Source organism: Thunnus maccoyii, chromosome 11 (genome assembly GCF_910596095.1).
Source record: "Thunnus maccoyii chromosome 11, fThuMac1.1, whole genome shotgun sequence".
Lineage (NCBI taxonomy): Eukaryota > Metazoa > Chordata > Actinopteri > Scombriformes > Scombridae > Thunnus > Thunnus maccoyii.
In genome coordinates, this window is record NC_056543.1 from 32,726,731 (window position 1) to 32,752,976 (window position 26,246).

The 26,246-nt window shown below is 38.5% G+C and overlaps 1 protein-coding gene across 1 annotated transcript; it reads left to right on the plus strand.

Moving 5' to 3' along the window:
- The first annotated feature begins 1,151 nt into the window (after positions 1-1,151).
- Positions 1,152-26,192, plus strand: lcp1 (lymphocyte cytosolic protein 1 (L-plastin)). Its single transcript, XM_042426137.1, has 17 exons — positions 1,152-1,338; positions 3,142-3,302; positions 9,383-9,482; positions 12,413-12,561; positions 12,773-12,896; positions 13,978-14,110; positions 14,438-14,519; positions 14,624-14,789; positions 15,365-15,507; positions 16,281-16,376; positions 17,535-17,730; positions 19,016-19,094; positions 20,074-20,188; positions 20,717-20,850; positions 21,812-21,932; positions 23,165-23,289; positions 24,516-26,192. The coding sequence occupies exons 3-17, from the start codon at positions 9,416-9,418 to the stop codon at positions 24,646-24,648; spliced, it is 1,863 nt and encodes a 620-aa protein (XP_042282071.1). The 5' UTR covers positions 1,152-1,338; positions 3,142-3,302; positions 9,383-9,415; the 3' UTR covers positions 24,649-26,192.
- Positions 26,193-26,246: the final 54 nt, after the last annotated feature.

A 26,246-nucleotide genomic window follows, 5' to 3' on the forward strand; every position in this document is an offset into this window, starting at 1 on the left:
GAACCTCAAAGTGGGCAGTGGCTGACTCTGCCTAACTCCTGGCTAAACCATAATGGGCAAAGAGGTGGAGCTGAGGCGGGTTGAATGAAGCCTGATTGCTGAAACAAGCGACCTAACAGTTAGCAACCTGTCACTCAAAGCGGCCACATCCTTAATTATGCATAACTTTATGGCTTAAAAAAAATTAAAAGGTTGAGTTATGAAAAAATTCACCCCCTTTACAGTTGTCATGAACAGGGAAATTAGCTATAGACCAAAACCATTTTTTGTACCAAGCTATGAACATGTTTATTTCTGCTGTAAAGTTGGGCATTTCAACATGGGGACTCATCCAAACAACTTCACACATCGACATTGCACTTTCTCGTTTCTCCAGCAATCCACCCGCCAGGTATGAGGTAGATCGGATGAATTGATTCCTTGCTTTATTTAAACAGAAGAGAGATAATTCAGCAGCAGATCATTCTTGGTAAATTCCACATCCACAAATATAAATGGTCTGGCTCCAGAACTGCATTCATCAATTTATTGTTGAAGTCAAGAAGCATGGCGCCTTCATCCAAGATTTGAAGATCAAAAAAGCTAAGAAGACCTTTAATATTTTAAAGTAGCCACATTTTATTTGAACTCTAAAAGGATGAAAAATGAATGGATTTTGGACTCTGGCTTATATACACCCCCCTGAACCCTATCCCTAACCTTACATCCATGTTCACTGCCAAGCCCCCAGGAACAGCACTGGGCTTTGAAGCCTATTTGACATAGTGGCCAAACCATGGAATTACAACTTCTGAGTCTGACGGGCACAAAAAGCATTTTTCCCACACACAATTATGGGAAAAGGAGTAGCTGTAAAACAGTGGATACATTTTTTTGAGCACCACATACGCCATGAAATGACTCATTTCACTATCAGAATTTAAGCCATTCGGTCCGATCACATCTCGAAAGACTATACTGAACTTGTTATAGCCCAGGAACTCCTGGTTGAACCGGCACTAGTATGTCTGTTGTATCATTAAACTTTGGTTACTCACTTGCTTGGGCCAAGGCTCTAGACTCCACCAAGTACTGTAGAATTTGGCCTGTAGATACAAGTGTCAGCTCTGCTCCTTCTCAATTGGTGTCCAGTGGCTTTTAGGCAATGATCAGATGTGTAGCAGCGTGAACGTGGCCCTTTGTCTTCCTGCTACCTGCTCCTCTGGCTTCCTGCTTCCGACTGGCGTCCCTCCGGCTTACAAACACCCTTCTCCCGCCTGCAGCTCCACTTCCTGGTTACTGATCCTGGCCTCGACTGAGGATTGGCTGTTCCAGCTGTCAGTCCTACTGTTCAATCAGGTTAATTGTCCAATCGATTGTACTTATAGTCCAGTAGGTAGTACACTACGGCAGAAAAAAAACTACAACACACAACAAAACTATACAATTCACGACAGTTCAAAGCAATCCCATAACCAATTACAGCCAAATCATCCAAAACACAGTTAAAGCCAAATAATTCAAACACAGCAACTAATATATATGCATGCGAAACAAACACATCAAATCAAGAATATTCTGCCATGTGACGTGAACACCCCTGTTCACAGGGCAGTGGTTCCCATCTTTTCTGTCAAACGTATGAAGTACGTAACCAAAACATGTTATGAATGGATTATAAAATATTATTTAATACAATTGATTAGTTAAAAATGAATATTGTTACTATATTGTTTATACAATTTAATTGGTCTGGCTTGCATTCACAACCACTACCATTTGGTGTGGCAGAAATTGGACTGTTCAACCATCTATTACCTTCAGTGCCGCAACTAACAATTATTTTCATTATCAATATATCTGTTGATTATTTTCTCGATTAACTGATTAGTTGTTTGGTCAATAAAATGTCAGAAAATGGTGAAATATGTCGAGCACTGTTTTCCAAAGCTCAAGATGATGTCCTTAAATGTTTTGTTTTGTTCACAACCCAAAGATATTCAGTTTACTGTCACAGAAGACTAAAGACACCAGAAAATATTCACATTTTAGAAGTTGGAATCAGAGAATTTGGACTTTTTTTTCTTAAAAAAATGACTCCAAGTGATTAACTTCTGACGCTACAGCTCCTCTCTTGCTAACTAGTTTTTACACACCTCTAACATTTGCAATATGTGGTGACAAATGGGTTAGTTTATTAGTTAATTTGTTCCAGTTTCAGTTTATTGATCATTGTAAATTTATAAAGATCAGCATCACACCAATTCTTTAATCTTATTTGACTGTTTATTTTCCTCTTAGACAAAATAGTAAATACATTATGTGGATATATCATTTTAATCAAATCACAATTTCCATTTTGTAGTTTAGTTAGTTAAATTTAGTTCAGTTAATTAGTTAAGTTTTCACATACCCCCTGACAAATGCAGAAGTACCCACTGGTGAACAAGTACCCCTGGTTGGGAATCACTGCTTTAGGCTACCTTTGGTGTGAGTCTGGTCTTCATAGTTTGGATGAGGCCCTCAGTTCAAGTGAAGGGAAATCTTTATGCTACAACATACAAATATATGCTAGACAATGGAGGGCTTCCATCTTTGTGGCAACAGTTTGTGCTTGTCCCTTTTATTGTTTCAGTGTTTGATCTTCACTTTTTTGGTCAGGTGTTCAACATGGGGCATAAATGTGAGCCTAGTATGTAGCCAGATACATCAATATCTGTGGTTTTCTACACTTTCAGTTTGAGAACTCTCAAGGATTTGAATATGGACAGAGGGCAGGATTCTCCTCTGTGTTCTTGAAAATAAAACTATTGACTTAAAGACCACACTTCCTCACTGGCAACCAGCATTTTATTCAAATACAAACAAAAGCACAGAGTAAATAAATAAACACTCAACCCTTTAAACCACCACTTGATCATATTTCTTCAGTGTGTATGGACAAAGTGATTTTTGTTCCTATTTACACTTTGTTCTGGATGTGACGGCATTCTAGATGAAACCCACCCTCTTATGACACCTACACCTAACATGACAGTCTGAAACAAAATCCATCACACCCAGCACGTAGGTTCACCTTGACCATCGTGCATTGCCATATAAAGACAAGAAAACGTTTCATTCCTGTTTTTGAAGGGTTGCATGTCACTTCCTTCCTTGTAGATTTGAATAGATGTGCTGTCGCCCTGCTTTCTGTGCCGACTCAGTGCACTGCCTGTCAAGCAGTGAGCAGCACAGCAGCCACAGGGACTAAGTAACGCAGCAAGACAGACAACGAATAATCCTCTACGCTCAGAGATCACCAGCCTCACTGCAACTCTCAGGTAAAGAAATGAAATGAGATCAGGTGGCCTCTGATCCACGCATGTGTTCGCTGAGGGCATCAATGTGAGGTGAAACTTGAGAGGGACTTTAATTTCTTATTCTGTGTGTTTGTGTGAAAGAGGAGGACAGAGTGTGTAACTGTTTGTAATCCCATGTTGATGCATATATTATGGCACAGTCCACTTTTTCTTAATGAAAACCCTGACCTTTGTTCATCTCAGGCCAGTCTTTGCTGCTCTGCTCATGAGTCGTCCCTCTTCATAAAACAACACACAGCAACAACAGAAACTTTGTTCAGTCAGGTTTGTCTTGTTTACATTGCATAACTTGTTGCTTGTGTGACTTAAATAATTTAAAACTTTTATGGATGAAAATGTAAGAGCAGTTGAGGTCTTTCGGAGAGGAAGTTAAACCACTGCAGTGAGCTAGAAAGGAAGTTTTGCGGTTAGCTTCACTTCAACTGCAAAAAATCCCTCCAAGGCAGCGAGGGTGAACAGAAACTCATCAGCTCCCCACAGTTTTTCACTAGTCTGTAATACTTTATGTTGTTTTAAAAAGAAGAATGATGGGCTGTTGGATATAGTTGATGAAACTTAAGCGCAAGCATGAGGCACACTAATGAGGATGAGCACATGCAAATACTCTCAGTGGCTGCACTGAAAGGCCATGCTGCTCAGCAACAATCCTGTTTTATTGTCTGTTGTAAGTTGATTCACAAAGTCAAGTCCAAATCATTGCAAACTGTGCAAAGTTCCTTACTTTACGTCACAGACTCAGAAATAGGGAAGTTCAGCTATGACCAGTAGTGGAAAGTTAGTAAGTACATTTATTCTAGTACTGTTCTTAGAGTAGGTACAGTTTCATACTTCTACTTGAGTATTTTCTGCTACTTTATACTTCTATTCCAATACATATCAGAAGGAAATATACTTTTTACTCCACCTTTATCTGACAGTTAATAGTTACTATGCAGATCCCAACATACAGTTTAATCATATTAGAAAACAAGATGCATTGTTGTACACAATCTAGCTATAATACTTAAATACATAAAGAAATACTTTATATAGTGAAATTAAGTAGATTTAACAAATACTATATGTATTTAAGTAAATCTTAGACTTTTAATGTACTGTTTTTAAATTGTGCAATTGCAGGACTCATGACTTGGATTAGAGTCGTGAATCTGGTGACATTGTACATTACTTACTACAAAATAAAAAAGACCTGCAAATTTGACTTTAATTTTCCCACCAGGGACTTGTGACTTCACTTGGACTTTAGCCTTCTGACTTGGAATAACTTGATATCCACACACACACACACACTGATCACCACTGGGAATCTAACTACTAACTCTTGTAGTTAGTAGTTGGATTGTGCTTGCTCCATTTAAGGCACACAAGGATTTGAATGCTGTGTAGTTTTCGCTTAGATGAAATTGATATTGATGCATTTGGATAAATTGTTTGCTTCAGCTGAAACATCCAGAAGATTCAAATAAAAGGGAAGAAAACTACAATGTTACCAAGCATACAGCTACTAAAATAGCCAATTAAATCTGTAGAAACAATAATAGTAAGAATAATGAAATAACACCAGTTGCTAAAGAAAATTGCAAGAAGAAGAAATTCAGCTTGATGTCATGGACAAAAAAAGTATAGTACACGTGTGGAGCAGCAGCTCGGTGACATCTTGCACCTTAAAGGGGACCTATTTTGCTTTTCCTTATTTTCTGTCATATATATAATGTTACAATGTCAGCTGTTCATATTAAACGTGGCTAAAGTGTCAAATAATGAGGTAAACGTATGTAGAAGTAATACACAGCAGGGCAAAGTAAAATAGAAAGTAGTTTACCTGTTAGAGGTGTGCTGGTCGTTTGCAGCTCTTCATCAAACATCATCATCACTGTGGCTGTTTCTGCTTGTACTGTTCCTCCCTGCATTATTTCTAACTGATCCGCTCAACAAAGTTCTCCAAATATCTCCAGAGGTTTTTAGCACTGCTAATGAAGTTCCACTAGTTCGGTGAGGAATATGTTTAATTTCCTGTAAAGCAGGAAAGCAGAAACTGCATTGGCAGTAACTTAACATGACTCTAATACATGCCCATAGACTGTATAAAAATAATGGAACGTAGCCACATCACCCATTGTTTTGTGGACTCGCATCTTTGTGGACCTGTTGCCATCTTGGATTTTTGGAGCCAGAAGTGACTTTATTTGGACAAGAGGGTGGAGCTGACCCCTAACACTAGCTGCTAGGCTGGTTAGCACAGTGCATTTACAGTCTATGGTTAACTATGGTTATGGTTAATCTGTGAATCTATGGTTACGCTATGGTTACATTACCTAACCAACGTTGTCGCCGTTATAGACTTTGTGCTTTATTGTCATATTTAAATTAAGTGGGACCATAATTTACAAAATTATCATCATGTTGTATTGAAGAAGACTTGAAACTAGCAATTGGGACCATAAACTCATTAGGAAAGTGTTTGCTGGGTTAATAAATCAAGTGAGAAGTAGGGTCATTTCCCCATAGACTTCTATACAATTGGACTTCTTTTTGGAGCCAGTGGAGTCACCCCCTGATGGCCATTAGAGAGAATGCAGGTTTAAGGCATTTCCACATTGACTTCACTTTTCAGACCCAGAACTACCTTGCACCAGCCTGGTGTTGCCCCTCACTAGGCTTCCTGAAGCTGGCCAATCAGGACAGAGCGGGAGGGGGGCCTTACAGAGACAGGAGCTAAGACTGCCTGTTAGAGACATAGGCTGAACTGAGGGGCTGCATAAAGGGCCAGTATAAAATAAATAAGAAGTTTTCTGAACTGTGAATCATGCAACACTACTCTAGTGGAGTCCCAGTATAAAATTAAAGAGGGGGAAATTAGCATGGTAGGTCCCCTTTAAATGTCAGACTATAATTATGAGTCATCTGACTGCAATTAGCTCAACAGAGCTGATGAGAAGTAAATGTGAAAAAGTATTCAGAGCGCCATTTTAGATTTAGCTTTACCGCTACAGAGTTTCATTTCTGCTTTTGATCTGCTGGCTGCTGCTCGACAGACAGAACAAAGCTGCTGTTAGTCACATCTCACGTCAGCCATTTCCCACTAAATTTAGACTTTAGAGCTGTGAACACAAATGGGACAAATAACCCTTTTTAACATCTTCAGTCATCTCTAATCTATGCACACACTGCTTGATATGAATTCAGGGTTTCTTAAAATCAACCTAATGTTATGCCCCAATCCTCCCTTTTTTTGCACACTTAGTACAACTTAAGTATACCCTAAAACCTTTAAATCCCCTAACAATTCAAGATCCTCAATGCATGTTTATTTGACATGAGTAAGTTTCAAGATGTTTTAAAAAGTTAAGGGAATCTCTTCCCCATTGTGTTTTGTCCAAACGTTGCATGTGCACACATTCTGACACACATGCAAATTATACTTACAAATTACTGAATAAAGTGACCGTAAGCCTCATGCACAAAAGAAAATAATATAATAAAATGAATAAACAATAAAATTACAGACATCTCAAGCTAACAGAACTGATTCAAGGGAGATATGATGGAAGTAATTTCAACATGCAAGAACACTTTGTCTAAGCTGTCTGCCCTGTGGTTTGATCTTTCAGTCTGACACATTTAATTTTTAGTCAAGTCTGAAATCTGTTATATTTTATCCATACATATCAAGTGGATGTAGCCACCTGTAAATGTTTCCTGTGCTAAGTACAAACAGGAAACAGTCAACTTCTGATTAATCGACTCCTTTGTCCTTTCTGCCTCTGTAAAGCACTGCAAGAATTCACACATTGCTGTATTACAATGTGGAAACAGCTGCAGAAGCTCTGAAAGAGCAAACCGACAAGTTGCAACATAAATGTGTTTGCATTTTGGTTGCAGGTGGCAGCATTTACTGTTGAGGTTACCTCAGCATGTCAGTTCAATAATGTTATTTATCCCCAGTGGGGCAATTAAAAAGTATGTGTACTTAGCAGCAGCTGCTCACTTGTTCACACACATCTCAATAAAACACACTGGACAGAATAATAAAATATATACAAATATTAAAAAGCATAAAGTGCATAATAACAGCTACAAGCTAGTTGCAGTCAGTGGAAGGAATTGGCTTTAGCTTGTGGATTTTTTTTAATTCAGTTAAAATTTATGGAGCTGAGCGGCTGTCAGAAGTATTTTATTTTTTACTTAGTTCATTGAATGTGTGCCATTAGCTGCCATGAATGTCTGTACCAAAGTTTGTGCCAATCTATCCAGTAGATGTTGAGATATATCACAGCATAAGTGAAAACTTTGACCTGTTGGTGGCACTAGAGGAAAAATCAGGGAATCACCGAAGGATTCATCCTTTGGGGAACATGAATGTCTATGTAAAATTTCATAGCAATCCATCGAATAGTTGTCAAGATATTTTAGTAGTGGACGGACAAACAGACTGTTAGCATGGCTAGAAACATTTCCTCAAGTTGATAAAAAAAAAAAAATCTGGATTTTTCTCAACACACAGTTGCTCTTGCAAATTAGTAGTACATAAATGTCATTTCTCAGAGACATGGTTGCCTCACATGGACATAAAAGATACTTTTTCCCCATTTGAATGAGAGACAGAATACAGAAACACTGCAATGCTGTCTAATACATCACCACTAACTACAACCTCAAGCTTCACATACTGTAGGACGGATTTATTGCAGGGTCTTCATGTTTTTTCTGATTATATGTCAGCTTGTCAGGAAGTTGAATGACTCATCTTAAAACTTGTAGTTAGTCTTCTTTGTGGTTTTGCAGTGTAACCTGCTAAGTCTTTCTTAACGTCCTCCTGACATGGTGTGTGACTGTTCACGTTTAACCCTGCCAAAAAAGGATATATAATCATACACAGACACTTAACATGAATCATCACAGACTAAAATAAAAAGCCCTGTGTGTGTCAGGTGACTATCTACTTCTCAGAATTGCTTCACTCTTCATGACAGGGCACTGACAAATCGGATGTGAAATGTTCTGCTCAGTACAATCTAAGGGGTCCATATCAAGATTGTTTGTTCATGTTGTGTGTGTATGTAAAAAAAAAACTATGGATTGATGTATTATTATCTGTTTTTTCAAATATCGATATCAGTATCAGGCTCAAAATCCAGTATTGGTTGGCCTGTAGCATGCACTGCAAGACTGGAGATGCTGACAACTGCAAAAAAAATAAACCACAAGATCTCTATTCGAGGATCTGTCATAAAATCTTGTAAAGACATTCATTGTCTCCAGAGGATGAATCCTAATGACTTCAGTGATCACCTGACTTTTCCTCTAGCGCCACCATGAGGTTCACATTTCCTCAACAAAAACTTGTTTTTGTAGTATTGTTTTATTTGTGTGCCTGATGTTGTATTGTAGTGCTGCCGTCCTGGCCAGCACTCCTTTGAAAAAGAGGTTACTAACCTCAATGGGATTTAACCTGGTTAAATAAAAGTTAAAGTAAATACAAATAACATCTACTGAATGGACTGCCATAAAATTGAATACAGACATTTGTGTTCTACTCAAGATGAAATCTAATAATTTTGTTGATCCTCTGATTTTTCATCTAGCACCACCATCAGGTCAGAATTTAATTTGTCTAATACTGTAGTTTCGCAATGCAAACATGCTAAACAGATGGTGACCATTGTGAATATTATACCTGTTAAACAGTGTCATTGTGGGCATATTAGCATGCTGATGTTACCATTTAGCTAAGACTTGTTACAGGTTTTTCAATGTGATAATACCTGCATAAGTAAAAAAGTAGAAAACAGATCACATGTTGGAGCAGTCTGTCCTCAGATCTTGCTACACAGCTATAACAAAGAAACACTTCTCTGTCAGGCAGCAGAAGCAGGAAGTTGTAGGCTGGCAGAAGTGAGAACTATGAGCAGTTTGCATCACAGTACAAAATCAGGAGATAACATCTCTGAAGTTCCTCCTTTTTTTCTGCGCAAGACCGGTCAGTACTATCAGGATTTGACTTTTAATTTAAGGGTGCTGTTTTTTTTGTTCTGTGTCAGTTTCAGGTTCCACTGCTCATTCAGGTTTCCGACATGGCTACCACCACACCGATCTCTCCGGAGGAGCTGGAGGAACTTAGAGAAGCTTTCGCCAAGATTGGTAAGACACCAAGGAACCTGCAGCATTACTGTCATTTCTTCAAATGTTTTTGATACAGGAAGGAATAGTGAAGGAGGACTGGTGAGGGAGCTTAATCAGAAGCATCAGGTGTTCTCCTAAAAACAGCCTTAACTGTCCAGGTGTAAGGTGACTGATCTCGTCTTTCAAAATTGTCCTTTTAAGATGTCACATTTTCTCCTTTTAGCATATATAAATGGTCCAGATGGCAGTATTTCTGATTATAAAAAAGCCCTGTCTTCAAATCAACCCTTGACCCTTTTTCAACAGTTTGTTTTGGGTAATAAATATAAAACTTCTAACAAATATTCTAAACAAAAGTCAACTTAATTCATTTTAACAAAAGGTAAAAAAAAAAAACAAAAAAAAAAAAACGAAAAGAAATTGTCTCGAGCAATGTAAGGGAGCATTTTCAGACTGAGGAAAATATGTATAATTTGACATGACCAAAAATCACAGCCCCGGGTTGAACACAGGTCAGACTCTGTTCCTTAATTGTTTGTCTGTTTGTTTGTTTGTTTGTTTGTTTGTTTGTTTGTTTTTTAAAAAATTTCTGAACATTTTTATTGTAGAGTTGAGAGTATAGAGATGACAGGAGATGAGGAGAATTGAACATTGCAGTTCATGGTTCATCAGCAACCTAAATCCTTAGGCCACCAGGAGGCCCCATATTTTTGTTTTTTAGTTTTAAGATCAATGTTGAAAAAAAGGAAGATAGTGCTACCTTACCCGATGTCTGTTTAAGAGCAGAGGAACCAGTACAGCAAGAACTTGATCATCATTAGTGTTTAATTTGGACTCTGTGACGACTCAACTGACAGCTGTTTCTATTGGGGATGGGAATATCAGTGCTTCTTGCAGTTCATTATAGTGGACTACTAACGTCAAGAGAAATGATTACACTTATTTTTAAGTAACAGTTTTCAGCAGCTAAATTGCTCAGGAGACAAGACGTGTCAGGGTTTGTCTGATTCAGCTCAGGAGATGACTTGATCAATCAGTCACATCATACATTAAAGGGAAACTCAGCCAGCATTGTATCATTACAATGTGGGTAGTATATGCAAATGAACAATGTTTAACTTCCCTCCCTGTTGCCTGCAACCAGAGCTCCCCGCTCATTTACTGGCTAAAGTCTGCTGGGTGACGCAAAACATGTTGTCCGGCGGACTTTGGAGATCTGCTTAGACTACAAATGTTTCTCATTGTCTGTAGTGGTGCCTTCAAGGACGGTAAAATGTGGGTCTCCCAAAACACTCCTGTCTACTATGTTATGCTTGTGATAGGGAAAAGCAGACACTAAAATATCATACTACCAAATACTATAAAATATGAGATTTGTAAGATTTATTTGAAAGAAAACTAGTTTCATGTCACAAGGCTGAATATCGCACTGTTGAATTGCGCTGTCTCCGTGATTCCTAACAAACACTAACACAAACAAACAACTAGCTTTACAATATAATGTTGGGGCAGAGATGTAGCGCTACTAATACAACTTAGGCCGAATATAGTACCGTGGAATCATACAAAACTGAGTAAGGAGGAGGAAGTTACCATGGGAGCTGTAACAGGGGCAGCCGAGAGAGAGGCACTGCAGTCGGACAGGTGGCAACAAACTTTGCAGTGTTTTGGTAAACTAGACTGTGTTTTCTGACAGAATATTATATCAGGCTTTGCCCACTCTGAATACAGAACAACAGCAACTGTGTTCCAAGTGACTTGCGGCTGCATCCACATAACATAACTGACTCCAGCTAGTCCAGATGGTCCTTGCACACTGGTATGATATATCCAGACTCGATGAGGAAAAACATTGTGTAACTGAAAATAAGCCCCAGTAAGGAGATATAGGGCCCTATCTTACGCCCGGTGCAGAGCGGCGCTAAGCGCAGTGCAAGTCTCTTTGCTATTTTAAGACCGACGCAGTTGTCATTTTCCCATCCAGCGCCCACGTTGTTAAAATAGCAATGGCACTTGCGCCCATCAGTGCGCCCATGGGCGTGTTGGTCTAAAAGTAAGGTGTGGTCAGGCGCATTGTTGGCGCATTGCTATCTTGAGGCAGCAGAGAGCGACTGAGCCATTGACCAACAAAAACCTGGTCTAAAGTCAATGGCGCAGTGTTTCACTGTTATTTTAAGGGCACATTATCAGGACAGTAATATGCACCTACACAAGCGGGTGCACAACATACACTCTGTACAAACATTTTCCTTTTCTTCTCCTAAAATTCTCATACTTTTTTCTGTTAGGCTTCTAAGTGAGATTCAACAATCTTTGTTCGGGAGATTTCATCGTTAGATAATCAGCGACCCCAAACTTCCAAATCAACCTGTGCTGCTGTTAAAAATCGAAAGATGAAAACAAAAAACATTTATCAGCGTCATACTGGTGGGCCTGAAACAATTAGAAAATATGAAAACATCTGCCAATAACGTATCACCAGAGCAGCACTGCAGTGAGACAGAATAGAAAGGGAGTGGTTTGACATGAAGTTAGATGTGAGAAGCTTTCTAAAGCCACCGGAATAAAACCCTGAGTAAGATAGTTTCCTCTCTACTGGACTGTATAAGTTGCCAAAATATACCAATAAAATCATAAAATAAAAAGTACAAGAAAACTGTTAAAAGTGACAAGTTCTCTTAAATTGTACATGCCACTTAAGAATAGATCTGTTCATATTAGTGGTTCTTGCATGAGGCCCATTGTCTATAGTGACCCATCGTCACCGGATGCATATGTCTGTGGGTTATGACCAGGTCAAAACAAAGGCTAAAATTACCCCATAATTAGCAGAAAAAAAATTATTCAAAAGCATATAACCCATCATACACAAGCATGAAAAGGGTATTAAAGTTACACTTTCTCTTCCCCATGTGTGACCTCTGACTCTTCCAATCTTTTTCTTCCAGATGTGGACAACAATGGCTATATCAGCAAAGACGAGCTCAACGGGCTCTTCAGGGCCGCCAACCTGGCACTGCCGGGGTACAGGATCCGAGAGATTGTCCAGGAGTTTACCAAGACTGGCGACCAGCTCACCTTTGACGAGTTTACTCAGGTGAGTTCACAAGTCAAAGGTCACACAGTCAAATGTACAGCATAAAGCAGTACATATACAGTGTTTGTCTCAATGTGCCATATTGATATATTTAACATATAACATATTTGATGTGTCTTTTTCATCTAAAGCAAAGACAGAATATTTTCTTTTCTGAACTGTATTTGACTGGAATTATTTATATTCCTAATTACCCCATATCCACCTTCAGATCGTCCATGGCCTGAAGAGCACTGAGGTGGCAAAGACCTTCAGGAAAGCAATCAATAAGAAGGAGGGAATCTGTAATGTGGCAGGAACCTCAGAGCAGTCCGGTACTCAGCACTCCTACTCAGGTCAGTACACACACACACACGATCAATAACTGATAAAAACAACAACTAATGGGTGTGTGTGTGACTAAATTTGACTTCAGCCAAATTAGATAAGAAACAAATTACACTATATTACATTAGAATCAAACTAGATGAGATGAGATAAATTTAGATTAACATTAGCATTAGCACCATATTAGACTAGATTTGATTAGATCACATTAGATTGCAACTGGTATAGATAGATTAGATTAGATAAATAAAGTTATTTAGACTTCATCTGACCTTTGATTTTGATTTTATCCCAGTAGAATTGGGTTAGATCAGATTAGATAAAATTAGATTAGATTAGATTAGATTAGATTAGATAATGTAATAAATTAAGTGATCAAATAAAAAGACAGCAGTGACAAAGGGTCAGGGTTTCAAACCAGAAAATGTCCACAAATCAATAGAAAATATGAATATTAATGTAATAATTGACGTTTTGGGAAATACACTTGTTGTTCTTGGTTAGAGTTAGAAAAGAAGACCGCTCTTGTCTGTATAATAAATATGAAGCTACTGCTAGCAACTGGTTAGCTTAACTTAGCATCAGAACTGCAACAATTAGTCAATTAGATGATTAGTCCATCAACAGGAAATTTAGCGCCAACTATTTTGATAATTGAAAAATCATTTAGTCATTTTAAGAAAAACTAAAAGTTATCTTTGGGTTTTGGACTGTAGATCAGACAAAAGAAGATATTTGAAGACATCACCATGAAATGATACCAGGCATTTTTCATTATTTTCTGACATTTTATAGATAAAATGATTAATCAAGAAAATAAACAGCAGATTCACTAATTAAGAAAGCAATCGTTAGCTGCAGCCTACTTAGCACAAAGACTGGAAACAGGGGAAACACCTACCATGCACCTCTAAAGCTAAAACAAACAAGATATAACCTTTTAATTAGTGAGCTTTAGAGGAGCTGATAAGCAGATTCAAGTTCAAGTTCAACATATTTACACCTACATCAGGGTTTTGTAAGAAGACTTTTTGATGTGAAAAGATTGAAAGCTGCTGATATCTAACAAGGGATTTCTTCTGCCAACAGAGGAGGAGAAGGTGGCCTTTGTAAACTGGATCAATAAAGCTCTAGAGAAGGATGCAGACTGTAAACATGTTCTGCCGATGGATCCAAACAGCAACGACCTGTTCACCGGAATGGGAGACGGCATCATTCTCTGGTACTCTCTACTTTTAGAGGATACTGTCTCATTTTGTGACAGCACCCAGTAGCACCCCAAAATTCCCAAATCTAAAGAAATAGTTTGATATTTTGGGTAATTTGCTGATTTACTTCCTTGCTGAGAGTTAGGTGAGAGGATCAGTACCATTCTCCATACAGATGTGAGTATCAATGTTCTCATCTATCTCTCAGAGAGAAAGTGAATGAGAGGATTTCCCAAAATGTTGAACTATTCCTTTCAAGTAGTTTTTAGGTTGTGCTTAAGTATGAAAGTGTTCCAATGTTGTGGTTGTTAACCTGAATTTTTCATTTTTCTTCTTTTTAGTAAGATGATCAACCTCTCTGTCCCTGACACCATCGATGAGAGAACCATCAACAAGAAAAAGCTCACACCCTTCACCATTCAGGTGAGACAGGAAGTGTCTGCTGAGCAGGATCAGATTCTTGTTTTCAGTTCGATCATATATATGACTGATCTTTACATCCTGTGTTGCGCCATTTATTCTAACAGGAGAACCTGAACCTGGCTTTGAACTCTGCGTCAGCCATTGGCTGCCACGTGGTGAACATTGGAGCTGAAGACCTGAAGGAGGGCAGGCAGCACCTGGTGCTGGGTCTGCTGTGGCAGGTCATCAAGATTGGACTGTTTGCCGACATCGAGCTCAGCAGGAACGAAGGTGTGTGTGTTTTTGTGTGTATTCATATTGATTCCACTGTGAATCAATCATACCTAAAATAAAGAGGTTTTATTCACATATTTCAAGGGTGACAGAATATTAGAAACACCCCTCCATAATGTAAACCAGTACAACACTGTCTACAACCTCATAAGTTTAAAGGAATAGTTTGACATTTTTGGAAATATAATTATTTGCTTTCTTGCTGAGGGTTAGATGAGATGATTGATACCACTCTCATGTCTATACGTTAAATATGAAGCTACTGCCAGAAACGGGTTAGCTTAGCTTAGCATAAAGCATGAGCATAAAGACTGGAAACGGAGAAAGGGCTTGCCTGGCTCTTTCCAAATGTACCAGAATCCACCTACCAGCACCTCTAAAGCTCACTAACATGTACTACCTCATTTGTTTAATAGTAGCAAAACAGCTATTTATTTATATGAAAATGTTGCAGACTATTATTTTAAATCTCACTCAGTCATGACCTTTGAGCTTTGACAAGTGTTTTTGGACAGAAGAATTCAGTGTGTCATGTTGCTTTTATAAATATTTGTATTTGTATGTGTGTGTAGCTCTGATCGCACTGCTGCGTGATGGAGAGAGTCTGGAGGACCTGATGAAACTTTCCCCAGAGGAGCTGCTGCTGCGTTGGGCCAACTATCACCTGGAGCAAGCCGGTGCTCCCAAAGTCAACAACTTCAGCTCCGACATCAAGGTGATCACACACACACAGACACACATACATGAGGCTTAAACTGATCCGTCAGTTGATATTTGGCTTTAATAAAAAATATTAAATGGCTTCTGTGTGACCTAGTAGTCAAAGTTCAATTCCAGCCACAGACTTTTGTTGTATGTCATAACTCACTCTCTCTCCATTTTCCTGTCTGTCTCTAAAGTCAACTATTTTGACAAAAAAAGAGAGAGAAATCTTTAAACTATCAGATGGCAACCTGTCAGTATTGCAAGGTTTGATAAAATGTTTTATTTGCATGTTTTAACCAATTATTTATTACTTAATGCTGGATACTATATGCAGCTTTTTGTAAAACTTGGTCTTCTTTTGAACAATTTCTGTCTATGCTATATTTTCTAAAGTACACAAAATGTTGAAGCTTTTAAATATCTTTTTTAACATTTAACGTTTTAGGTACATGCATTTATCTGTTGTCCCATTTAGATTTTTTATTTATATTTACAATTATAACTATGATTCAGAGTCAAATCTCTATTTGTTCTAGTGTAATTATTGATTAAAAAACAACATTTGTTTAATAATGGTAAATTCTAGATACAGATCACCATCAAATTGAACTCTTCATTGGTTGTTGCTTATGAATGTACTCAATTGTATATAAAATCACAGCAGGTCACATTCATTTGCTTGAAATCTGGCTTCATTATTTATTGTGTTAAAAGCCAAATCACTTCAGTCTGCAGCTGTTTCCATTTGTGATAATATTCCCAAACTGTTTGTGTATGTTCCAGGACTCCAAAGCCTACTACAACCTCCTGAACCAGGTGGCGCCCAAAGGTGATGAAGAGGGAATCCCCCCCATCACCATCGACATGTCAGGACTCAGGGTAAGAGAATCAAGTGTGAATTCATGGAGAAATCAGTCAGAATGTACCCTGGTGGTGTAGGGGTTAAGCTGCCAATCATCATCTTCAGTTCAAATCTAGCCAGAGACGTTTGTTACATGTCACTCCCCATCTCTCTCTCTCTCGCTCTCTCTCTCTCACTCTCTCTCTCTCTCTCTCTCTCTCTCTCTCTCTCTCTCTCTCTCATCCCTGTTGCTCTCACCTTATGGCTGGCAATGTAGCTGTTAAATAATTTACATTTATTCAAGGCCCTCAGGGTGGAGGCCCTCAGAGGCAAGTTTGTCATGATTGATTTTGGGCTATAAATGCAATTAACTTTACTTGTTGTTTCGCTCTTATTTGGAGGTACTAACTACAAGTGTATGAATATGAATTGTAAGGATATAGTCTAAATGTATATTAGAAACATTATTTCTTTGATCATCAACATTACAAACAGCCAGTAAATGTAATAAAGGTAAAGAACCAGAGTTAATACGGGCAGGAAAAATAGATTTCCAGCTTCAAAATAAGAGCATCTGCATTATATTGATGAGAGGTTGGTGAGAGGAAGTTTTACAATAAGGTTCAGTGATGATGTACAGAACATATTAATATTACTGTTGAATAGTGTTGCATCCAGAGTCCTACAAATCCGGTTTACTGAAGTAAGTTTGGTAAGCTGTCTCTGTTAGCACCTCACATTCTGTGTCATCATTAAGAATCACCATGTGATACTTGGTGATCATATCAACAAATTAAGTTTAAAAGAAGCTAATTGTGTACAAGAACCACGTTTTCAAAAGAAGTCTGCAAAGTTGCCACAAAGATCTCATTTTGTGATTACACCTGTTAGTTGTTAGATCTTGTTTTGTATGATGACTAAAAACTGGCCAACATGGCAGTGTAGAGTAGATTACAGTCTCACATTCACAACATTCACTTATAGAACAATCACATAGAACCTGACAGAAGAGTGAGGGCAGTGTTTCCAAATGAAATTTGTCTTGTAAATTATTCCAAGGCCAGGATGTGTATTGTCATAGAAGTAACCTATCTCAAGTGGTAATGTCCACTTCAGCCAACATTAATATAAACACTGAAGTCAGATTTCTCAGCTTCACACATTTTGACATTGTCCTTGTCCGTCCCTCTCTGCAGGAGAAAGAAGACCTGAGGCGGGCAGAGTGCATGCTGGACCAGGCTGACCGGCTCGGATGCAGACAGTTTGTCATGCCCACAGATGTCATCCGTGGCAATCCTAAACTCAATTTGGCTTTTGTTGCCAATCTTTTCAACAAGTACCCAGCTCTGAAGAAACCAGAGAACCAGGATATCGACTGGAGCTCTATTGAAGGTGAATTTTAGAGCCTCTAAAAGGTTCTTGTTCTCTTTCCAGTCCAGAGATTCAAGCCTGTGCCCTCTGACACTCCTTATAACTTCAGATTTATTTATTATTACTCACACCTGGTATTAACATGGTATCTGTATCCAGATAGCTTATCAGGATAAGGGAAAACGCATGCTAATGCAAGGTGTAAATGCAGTTCACCAGCCCCGCCTAGCTAATCTGCATATCGAGATCCAACCATAGATAGAATCAAGATAATTGGAGTGATTATTAATGTTATGGAAAATTCTAACTATAAGGGTTTCAAATTGGGTTACATTGGGTCAAGCATGGGCCTCAAGGTCACAGTAGAGATAGCAGTAAATCTTATAGAGAGAGACACTGTAAAAACATTTTCCTGTTTAGAAACTAATGAGCCAATAGGCTAAACTTTGCATACAGTAGATGCATTGAATTTGACCATTTCTGGGCGTATAGTTTTTATGGTATGATCTGCAGGGGTTTAAAGGGTGACTACCTGTGACCACCTCATCAGAGTATTAGAGCTGGCATCATGCACAGACAACTGTGATTAATAAAGTTTCTGTTCTCCACTTGGCCAAGTGTCTCAGCATAAGACATCAAAGGCTCCTGGCCACTTTCTTCACTGATGAGTTGACCATTGATCAGTGTTTCTCCATAACAATTAATACCAGGTGTACATGCAAAGAACCATGGATCTGATGTCATTATCCAGATAATGTATCCAAATACAGATGCACATGTTAATACAAGGTGTAAATGGAGACCTTGGCTCACAGTTATCGGATTCAGACTTTGCCAAAATATAAACAAATAACAACAAAAAACAAGTTGCACTGCACAAGTCCAACCTGTTCCAAAATATGCACAAAATGACCAAGAGAGCTTTTTTTTTTTTTTAGATTTTTATCACTATCTTTACTTAAAACCAACTGTATTTTTATCACACACCCTTTTTTGTATTTTCCTGCTGCTTGTTCCATTTCCACTTAGACTATTAACAGTTTCACAGCTTTTATTGAGACTCAGTTTAGACTTTATTTTTTCTGATGGTGACACTCAAATACAATGTTTTATTATTTGATTAATTTAAATGTTATTTTGTATATTTTGTTGGCAGTCTATACAATTTCCAACTGTGTAGGCCCACCTATTTCCAGTCTGAATCCAATTAGAGAGTTTTTTGTCACAGATGCTGTTACACCCCTACACACTACTGCAGTATTTCCTGCTAGTGTTTTTTAATCAGCGCACTGATGTTTTCCTCCAGGTGAAACTAGGGAGGAGCGCACCTTCAGGAACTGGATGAACTCGCTGGGGGTCAACCCTCGTGTCAATCACCTCTACGTGTAAGAAAACTCACTGCTCTCCTTTTTCTTTACCCTTTATTTATCTGCCTCACATTTCTCATCTGGGAGCTTTCCACTTAATCAACATGAGTAACTACATCCTCAATGTACAGCTTCTGACTGTCAGAGAGGCTCTGCATCCTGCTTTTAATTCTTTCACTTATCCCTCTGCTCAGGTTAACGCCCAGTAATGATTTAGCTTTCATCATTACAAGGTTCTGTGTGTAGAGTAGTAATGCAACAAACTGAATTGAGTCAACATCACATGTTCCTGCAAGACCATGTACAATAGTTACTGCCTGCTATTGAAAACATAGTTAATCGTAGTTTTTCTCTGCACACACAAAAACAACATACTAATGATTTAGTTATTCTTAGAGTCTTACCAGTAGTGGAGCTAAAAATGTAAAGTTTGTCCTGAGGGTGGTGCAAGAGAAAAAAAATCATGTGATGTACGCTACATAATAACCTAAAAACATTAAAGAAATAATTTGACTTTCTGGGATATACACTTATTCACTTTCTTGCCATGAGTCAGATGAGAAGATTGATACCACTCCCATGTGGTATCAATCTTCTCATCTGACTCGGCAAGACAGTGAATAAATGTATTTCCCAAAATGTCAAGCCATTCTTTTAAATGTTGTTAGGGTGTTTTTGTCTTGTACCACCCTCAGGACAAACTTTACATGTTCATTACTGGTAATGCTGTAAGAACAGCTAAATCATCAGTATTTTGTGTAAGACTTTTTGTATTATTTGTGGCCTAATGAACATTACAGGTTTACACAACAAAGGTTGTATTTTTAAGGTGAAAATACACTATGTATTTTTTGACATACAGTGTGAGAGTGATCTAACGACCGATACCCACATGTAGCTAGGTAACAATACATCAAGGGACACTAGATAACGCCAAAAAGACATGTATGGTAATTTAAAGTAAGTTTATGTGTGTGTGTGTGTGTGTGTGTTACAGAGACATTGATGACGCCCTAGTGATCTTCCAGTTGTATGAGAAGATCAAGGTACCAGTTGACTGGGACAAAGTCAACAAGCCTCCCTACCCTAAACTGGGCAGCAACATGAAGAAGGTATGACAGCTAATCAAAGTTCAAGATAGTCATGATCGCAGATTAATCATTGGAAGTCAAGAACAATTGAAATACTGGTGGGGAAAACCTTAGTTGTCTTTGCTGGAGCAAATATAACACATTTAGAATTTTGTACCAAAACGAGCCACAGCCATTTCACTCATAAGCGAGGTGTCCAACCTGTTGGGAAATGCAAAACCGAGTGCAAAATAGTGTTGTTCACATTAAAAGTGATCGAATTGTGTTACAAGTTGAAAAAGAGAGCTTAAACCTTGGCTTTCAAACCTTGGCCATTGTTCACTTCCGTGCAGCTGACCAATTATCAATTTCATCTCTGTCTTCAGTCCAGGACGTGTTTAGCCAAACTCAGCACGAAAACTAAAAGTAGGAGGAAACTGCTAGCCCCGCTCTGTCAAAAGTGAACACATGTACCCTCCAAAACAGTCAGACCACAACTCTTAGACAATCAACTCAACTGTAACCAGCCAAGTGATCTAAAATATAACACATTTGTTCTGTCTTTTTCAGCTGGAGAACTGTAACTATGCAGTGGAGTTGGGCAAGAAGGAGGCCAAATTCTCTCTGGTTGGCATCGCAGGTCAGGACCTGAACGCAGGGAATCGAACCCTCACCCTTGCTCTGCTCTGGCAGCTCATGAGGAGGTAACAATAAGTCATTCACAACCTTTATTACCTTTCATAGAAGTTCTGTCCCTCTCCATCAGTCTCCAACACAGACCTCCATCTTCAATGATGGAACTCCATTGAAACACCAAAGTTTCTATATTTGTCCTTCATGTTGGACAGCTGCAGCTGTCATCTTGGATTTACAGCAGTTGTAATGGATTCTAATGGAAACATGTCAAAATATATAAAAATGATCCATATGTTCCAAACAATTGTTGTATTTGGCCATTATGTATTCTGAAGACTCTTCCTCCAATGGTGCTTCAGAGCTACGATTAGGAGAGGGTGATAGTGAGGCAGTGTATCCTCTGTTAGGGAATGTTTGGAACATGCTGTACATACAGATAAAAGGCAGAGATGTGGTTTATGCCGCAGGAGTTATTTTTTCTGCTCCTAAGTTTTCATGGATGTTTCCAGACTTTGGAGCAACTGTGGCTCAGGAGGTAGAGCGGGTCATCCACTAATCCAAATCTGCAGTTTGATCCCTGGCTCCATTTGTTTTTGCCATGTCTCTGTGTTACCGTTGCAATCTATTGTAACGAAGGAGCAAGCTACATCTTTTTAGAGCCACATTGCAAGCCTTAAGGCAGTGAGTATTCACTACTTAAAAGATAGATTTTTTGTTATATCTCTGTGACATACCATGGCTTGCAAAGTTGGTAAAGTCACATTTGATAAGAAGCAAAAGAAAAAGTTGTTCTTACTGCCCCTTGAAATTCAAGTATTCCAGGATTTTTCCCAGCCAGTTGGAGCATGTCTAATCAGTGGGCATCACTGTTTTTTAATGATCCAAAATGGTTGAGAAACACTGAGTTGTGCAACAGTACTCCTGGACAGTAGCCAGGATTTTAGAAATACTGAGGTCATGAGTCCAAACAATCCAATCCAAATACCCACATGTTGCACACACAGGACTGAATGCTGTCTGTTCCCTCAGGTACACCCTGAACATCCTGGAGGACCTGGGTGACGGGCAGAAAGTGACTGATGACACCATCGTGGCCTGGGTCAATGACATGCTCACACAAGCGGGCAAATCCACTATCTCCAGCTTTAAGGTAACTGATTCCTCCACAACGCACAGAAACACATTTAAAACTTTCTGAGGGACTACACTTTAGAGTGTAGAGTCATGATTATCGATGTTATGTTTGAAGGATTAAGTTACCCAGAAATGATGTAAGATATTGTCAGAAAACTGGCCACTACTAGTCAGGCTTGGTGTTATGTATCAAACCACAACACTGAACAATATCAAAAACTGTCAGGTAGCTTATTATTCCTGTATATCACATCAGATATTCTGGTTCAAATCATCATTTTTATCTTATACTGTATTTACGCAGTGTTCTAGGACCTCTATTGTGTTAAGACATGTTTTTGTATGTGTTAAACACTGTTGCATTTGAAAAGTTTGGTTTATTTGTTAAGGCTTTGCACAAAAACAGACTTACACTAAGGTATAGATTTATTTATTGGAGTCAAAGTTAAGAATGATTAATGTTATCATGCTGCCTTATTAGCATGGCATAAGACTAATTATTTTCCAGAAATCCTATAGAAATATTGCGATTCACTTTGTTTGTGTAAATGGGGGTGGAATGAGTTCAGCCTTTGTCAAAGAGTCCAGTTTTCTCTTTAAAGGAAAAGTTTGACATTTTGGGAAATTTGCCGAGAGTTAGATGAGAAACTGGATACCACTATCATGTCTGTATGGTAGATATAAAGTGACAGCTAGCTAGCTAGCTTAGCTTAGCATAAAGTCTGGAAACAAAGGGAAACAGCTGGCCTGATTCTGTCCAAAGGTAGAAGTAAAAAAAAACTCTTAAGTGTAAATATAGCAATTTGTCGTTTTAAGGGGGTTTTGTGTAGCTTCATATTTATCGTACAGACATGAGAGTGGAATCAATCTCATCATCTAACGCTCAGTAAGAAAGCGAATATACGTATCTCACAAAATGTCTGATTCTGTGTAGGGGGCAGTTTAGTTTTCACACCATAATTTAATTTGTACAAATAAAGAGAATGTACAGTGTCTGAGTTTTTGTGATGCTCTGCTGCAGATTCACATTTTGCCAAATTTAGAATTTATTTATAGACATGTAGGTATTTCTTTGACTGTATAGTACATCAGTGATGCTTATCAGACTTGAAACCTGTATTCACAGTAAAAGGCGCCCCCTGAAGTATTATAGCTGTACTGTGTTGATGGAGGTTCAGTTGTGCAGTTTTGGCTTCCTTGTTGCAGACATTCCACTCTTTGTGTGTGTGTATGTGTGTGTGTGTGTAGGACGGGTCCATCAGTAGCAGTATGCCGGTCCTGGACCTGATCGATGCCATCCAGCCCGGATCGATCCGGTACGATCTGCTGAAGACAGAAGATCTGACTGAAGAGGAGAAACTAAACAACGCAAAGTACGTACAGATTTATTTTTAACAAATTCTTATAATTTACCTCACCTCATCTTTAACTTTTAAACAGAGCTGTAGTACTACTAGAGGTTCAATCTAAAGCTGCTGAAATGAGAGAACACTTCCAGCAAAGGGGATACCCTAAAGAATATATTTCTTTGGCCTATCAGAGAGTCCCTCACACTGATAGGGAATCCCTTTTAGCTAAGAAAACTAAAACCACTATCACCACAAAGATTATCTTCTCCACTGAATATTCTCCATTGGCAGGTAAAGTGAAGCAAATTATCCTCAGTCATTGGAATATCCTCAAAAATGATCCATCTCTAAATAATATCAGCTTTGTACCTCCCATAGTGACCTTTAAAAGCTCTCACAGTTTGAAAGAGACTGCAGACTCAGAATATGGAATATGCTATGGCACAACATTCCTCTAACCATGGCTTTACTGCCTCATTAAAGTTCTTGGGAATAGAAAAAAGTCCCCCTCACCTAAAGGTGGTGATATAGTTAACTCACTGCTTCACAGAGAAGCATATTGGGTTCATACACAGTTGAACCCTTTGGCCTCAATGAAGAGCTAAAGTTGTCATGCTTAATCTAATTCATGATATATTGTTGCTGCAGAACATGCACATTTTGTGCTTGGTTTCATGTAACTCAAAGATAGAAGTGTATTCTTCTTTTTCTGTCTTGTTTTAATGTATGTGTAGCACCTGGACATTGGCTCTTAATCCCAGCCCCTACTGTATATCTATTGTCCAATACGGTTGAATTCTTGTTTCATCTTCTATCCAATGACAAATGTACACTATCTTAGGTTGACTATGTGTTTGCCTTTTGCCTTTATCCTCTTTGACTCTGATGAAGACAGAGTATTGTTGAAATGTTGGTCTGTTTTCACTGGTAAAGGCTGCAAATCAATCACATGCTTCAGTCTGTTCTCATCTGTAATGTGGTGTGTCTGACCTGAGAAGTACCTCATTCATATGCATATTTGTGGAAGATGCGCAAAGAACCCCTTTCTACTGGGAAATCTTTGTCTGACTGCCACTTTACCACATTTCTTACAAAGACTATTTTTTTCAGATTGGCTTCGGTTACATAACTGCATCTTCTTGCTTTGACTCCACATTCAGAAGTAACATCCAATTAGTGTTCAAGAAAACCCCAGAACTGAAACTGTTCTTTTCATTGTTACATGCTCACTGTCATCACTGTGTTGCTAGGTACGCCATCTCTATGGCAAGGAAGATCGGCGCCAGGGTGTACGCGCTGCCTGAGGACCTGGTGGAGGTCAAACCCAAGATGGTGATGACAGTGTTTGCCTGCCTCATGGCACGTGGCATGAAGAGAGCCTAAAGACCACAACCACCTCACCAACCTACCATCAGTGACCTTGAATCCGCAAACAGGCCAAAGGTTGAGGAAATTATAAAAAAAAGGTAGCTTATGCAGAGGCTCAGCTGTGTGTTTGTGAATTTAAACAAGACAGTTAGCCTACTTTTTGCAAGAAAATTAACTTTTAATTACAGTCTGATAACCTAAAATATTGGATATACTAGGTTTGGAGATACAGGGTACAGATCATGTTAATACAGTTATGGTACGTCACACATTACAAAATGTTGGTGATGTCTTAAGTGCCACAGAGGGAAAACAAAGGGACAGAGGACGGACTTATTTCTACAAATATTTCTTAGAGGCAGAAATCATCTGAACCGTTTAGTCACACTTCAGATGGTAGAGCCACAGAGCCAGGTTGTGAATTGCAAAGACCAAACTCTGGTCATAATATAAATAAGTATATAACCAAAATTATTTCCATTTCCATGCAGTCACAATTTTACAAGCTGGCAGGCTAGCTACTGCAACTACTTTACCTATAACATGGCCAATCTGAATTTGGAAAGTCATTTAGTAGCAGACCGCCAGTCTCGCATCTCTTGGCTTTTTCATTGGGTTTAGTGACATTCTGTCAAAAAAATATTGGTTTTGTATCTCCACCCACAGAGGTTTAACTGAAAGAGATCATTTCTGCCTCCAAAGAAGAGTTTTGAAGGGCTAAATCTCCAATGTAAAATCGAAATGTAAGAAAAGTCACCTGCTGCTGCCTTTACTACTAGTGTTGAAATGATTACTAAGTGCTTACTAAGTGATTACTCGATTACGATAACTCCTAAATTTCAGGTTCCAGCTTATTAAGCACAAAAAACCGACCAAAGGCAATAAATGTCTATCAGATGAGTCCAAAATACAACCATTATATCAGTAAATAATATTGTTAATTAAAGACCCTCATTCACATTTTACCAGCTGATTGGAGTTTAAAGAAAAAGTATGAAGCTTTTACTGTGAATTGTTCTCTTTGGGCTTATTCTTCTTGGTCAGGAAACACACATTCTAGTTTCCTTTTACGTTCCATTTTCATTATTTTATTTTAATAAACAATGTTTGACAGGTCTAATGACCTTTTGCTGCCTCTTGTCAGTTTCAGGGCTCCATATCAGCTTCTTAAATGTGAAGATTTGCTGTGTCAGTTTCATATCACTGTCAATTTAATTCTTCTGGTTTTTGGACTGTTGGGCAACAAAAGAGGAACACATATAGCCATTCTTTGCTGCACTGTCGATATCTCTGATAACTGCAGGCAACAACAGTTTTCTGTTGCAATATTATTTTTTTCTTTAAGAATTATGTGCAGTCGTAAAGGAGGTTGATCATGAGGGATTTAATTCCTTTTTTTATAGAGCTGCAATGTTCCTTGTTTTTACTGTTTATTTACTTGGTACAGAGTATGTGATGTCTCAGGCAGAGCCACAGTTTTCTCAGTTGATTACGACCACATATCAAATCAGAAAGTTTATGCCAAATGTATGTAACAAATAAAGTGATTTTGTATCAAAGACTGTGTTGTGCTTTGGTTGTACAGTATGAAAACTTTCCCCGGTATTTTACTG

Excerpts from the sequence above, each read along its gene's own strand:
- lcp1 (XM_042426137.1), top strand. The coding sequence starts at position 9,416 with ATGGCTACCACCACACCGATCTCTCCGGAGGAGCTGGAGGAACTTAGA. Across the intron at positions 12,562-12,772 it reads CCTTTGACGAGTTTACTCAG|ATCGTCCATGGCCTGAAGAG; the intron begins GTGAGTTCACAA and ends ATCCACCTTCAG. Across the intron at positions 19,095-20,073 it reads CGTGTCAATCACCTCTACGT|AGACATTGATGACGCCCTAG; the intron begins GTAAGAAAACTC and ends TGTGTGTTACAG.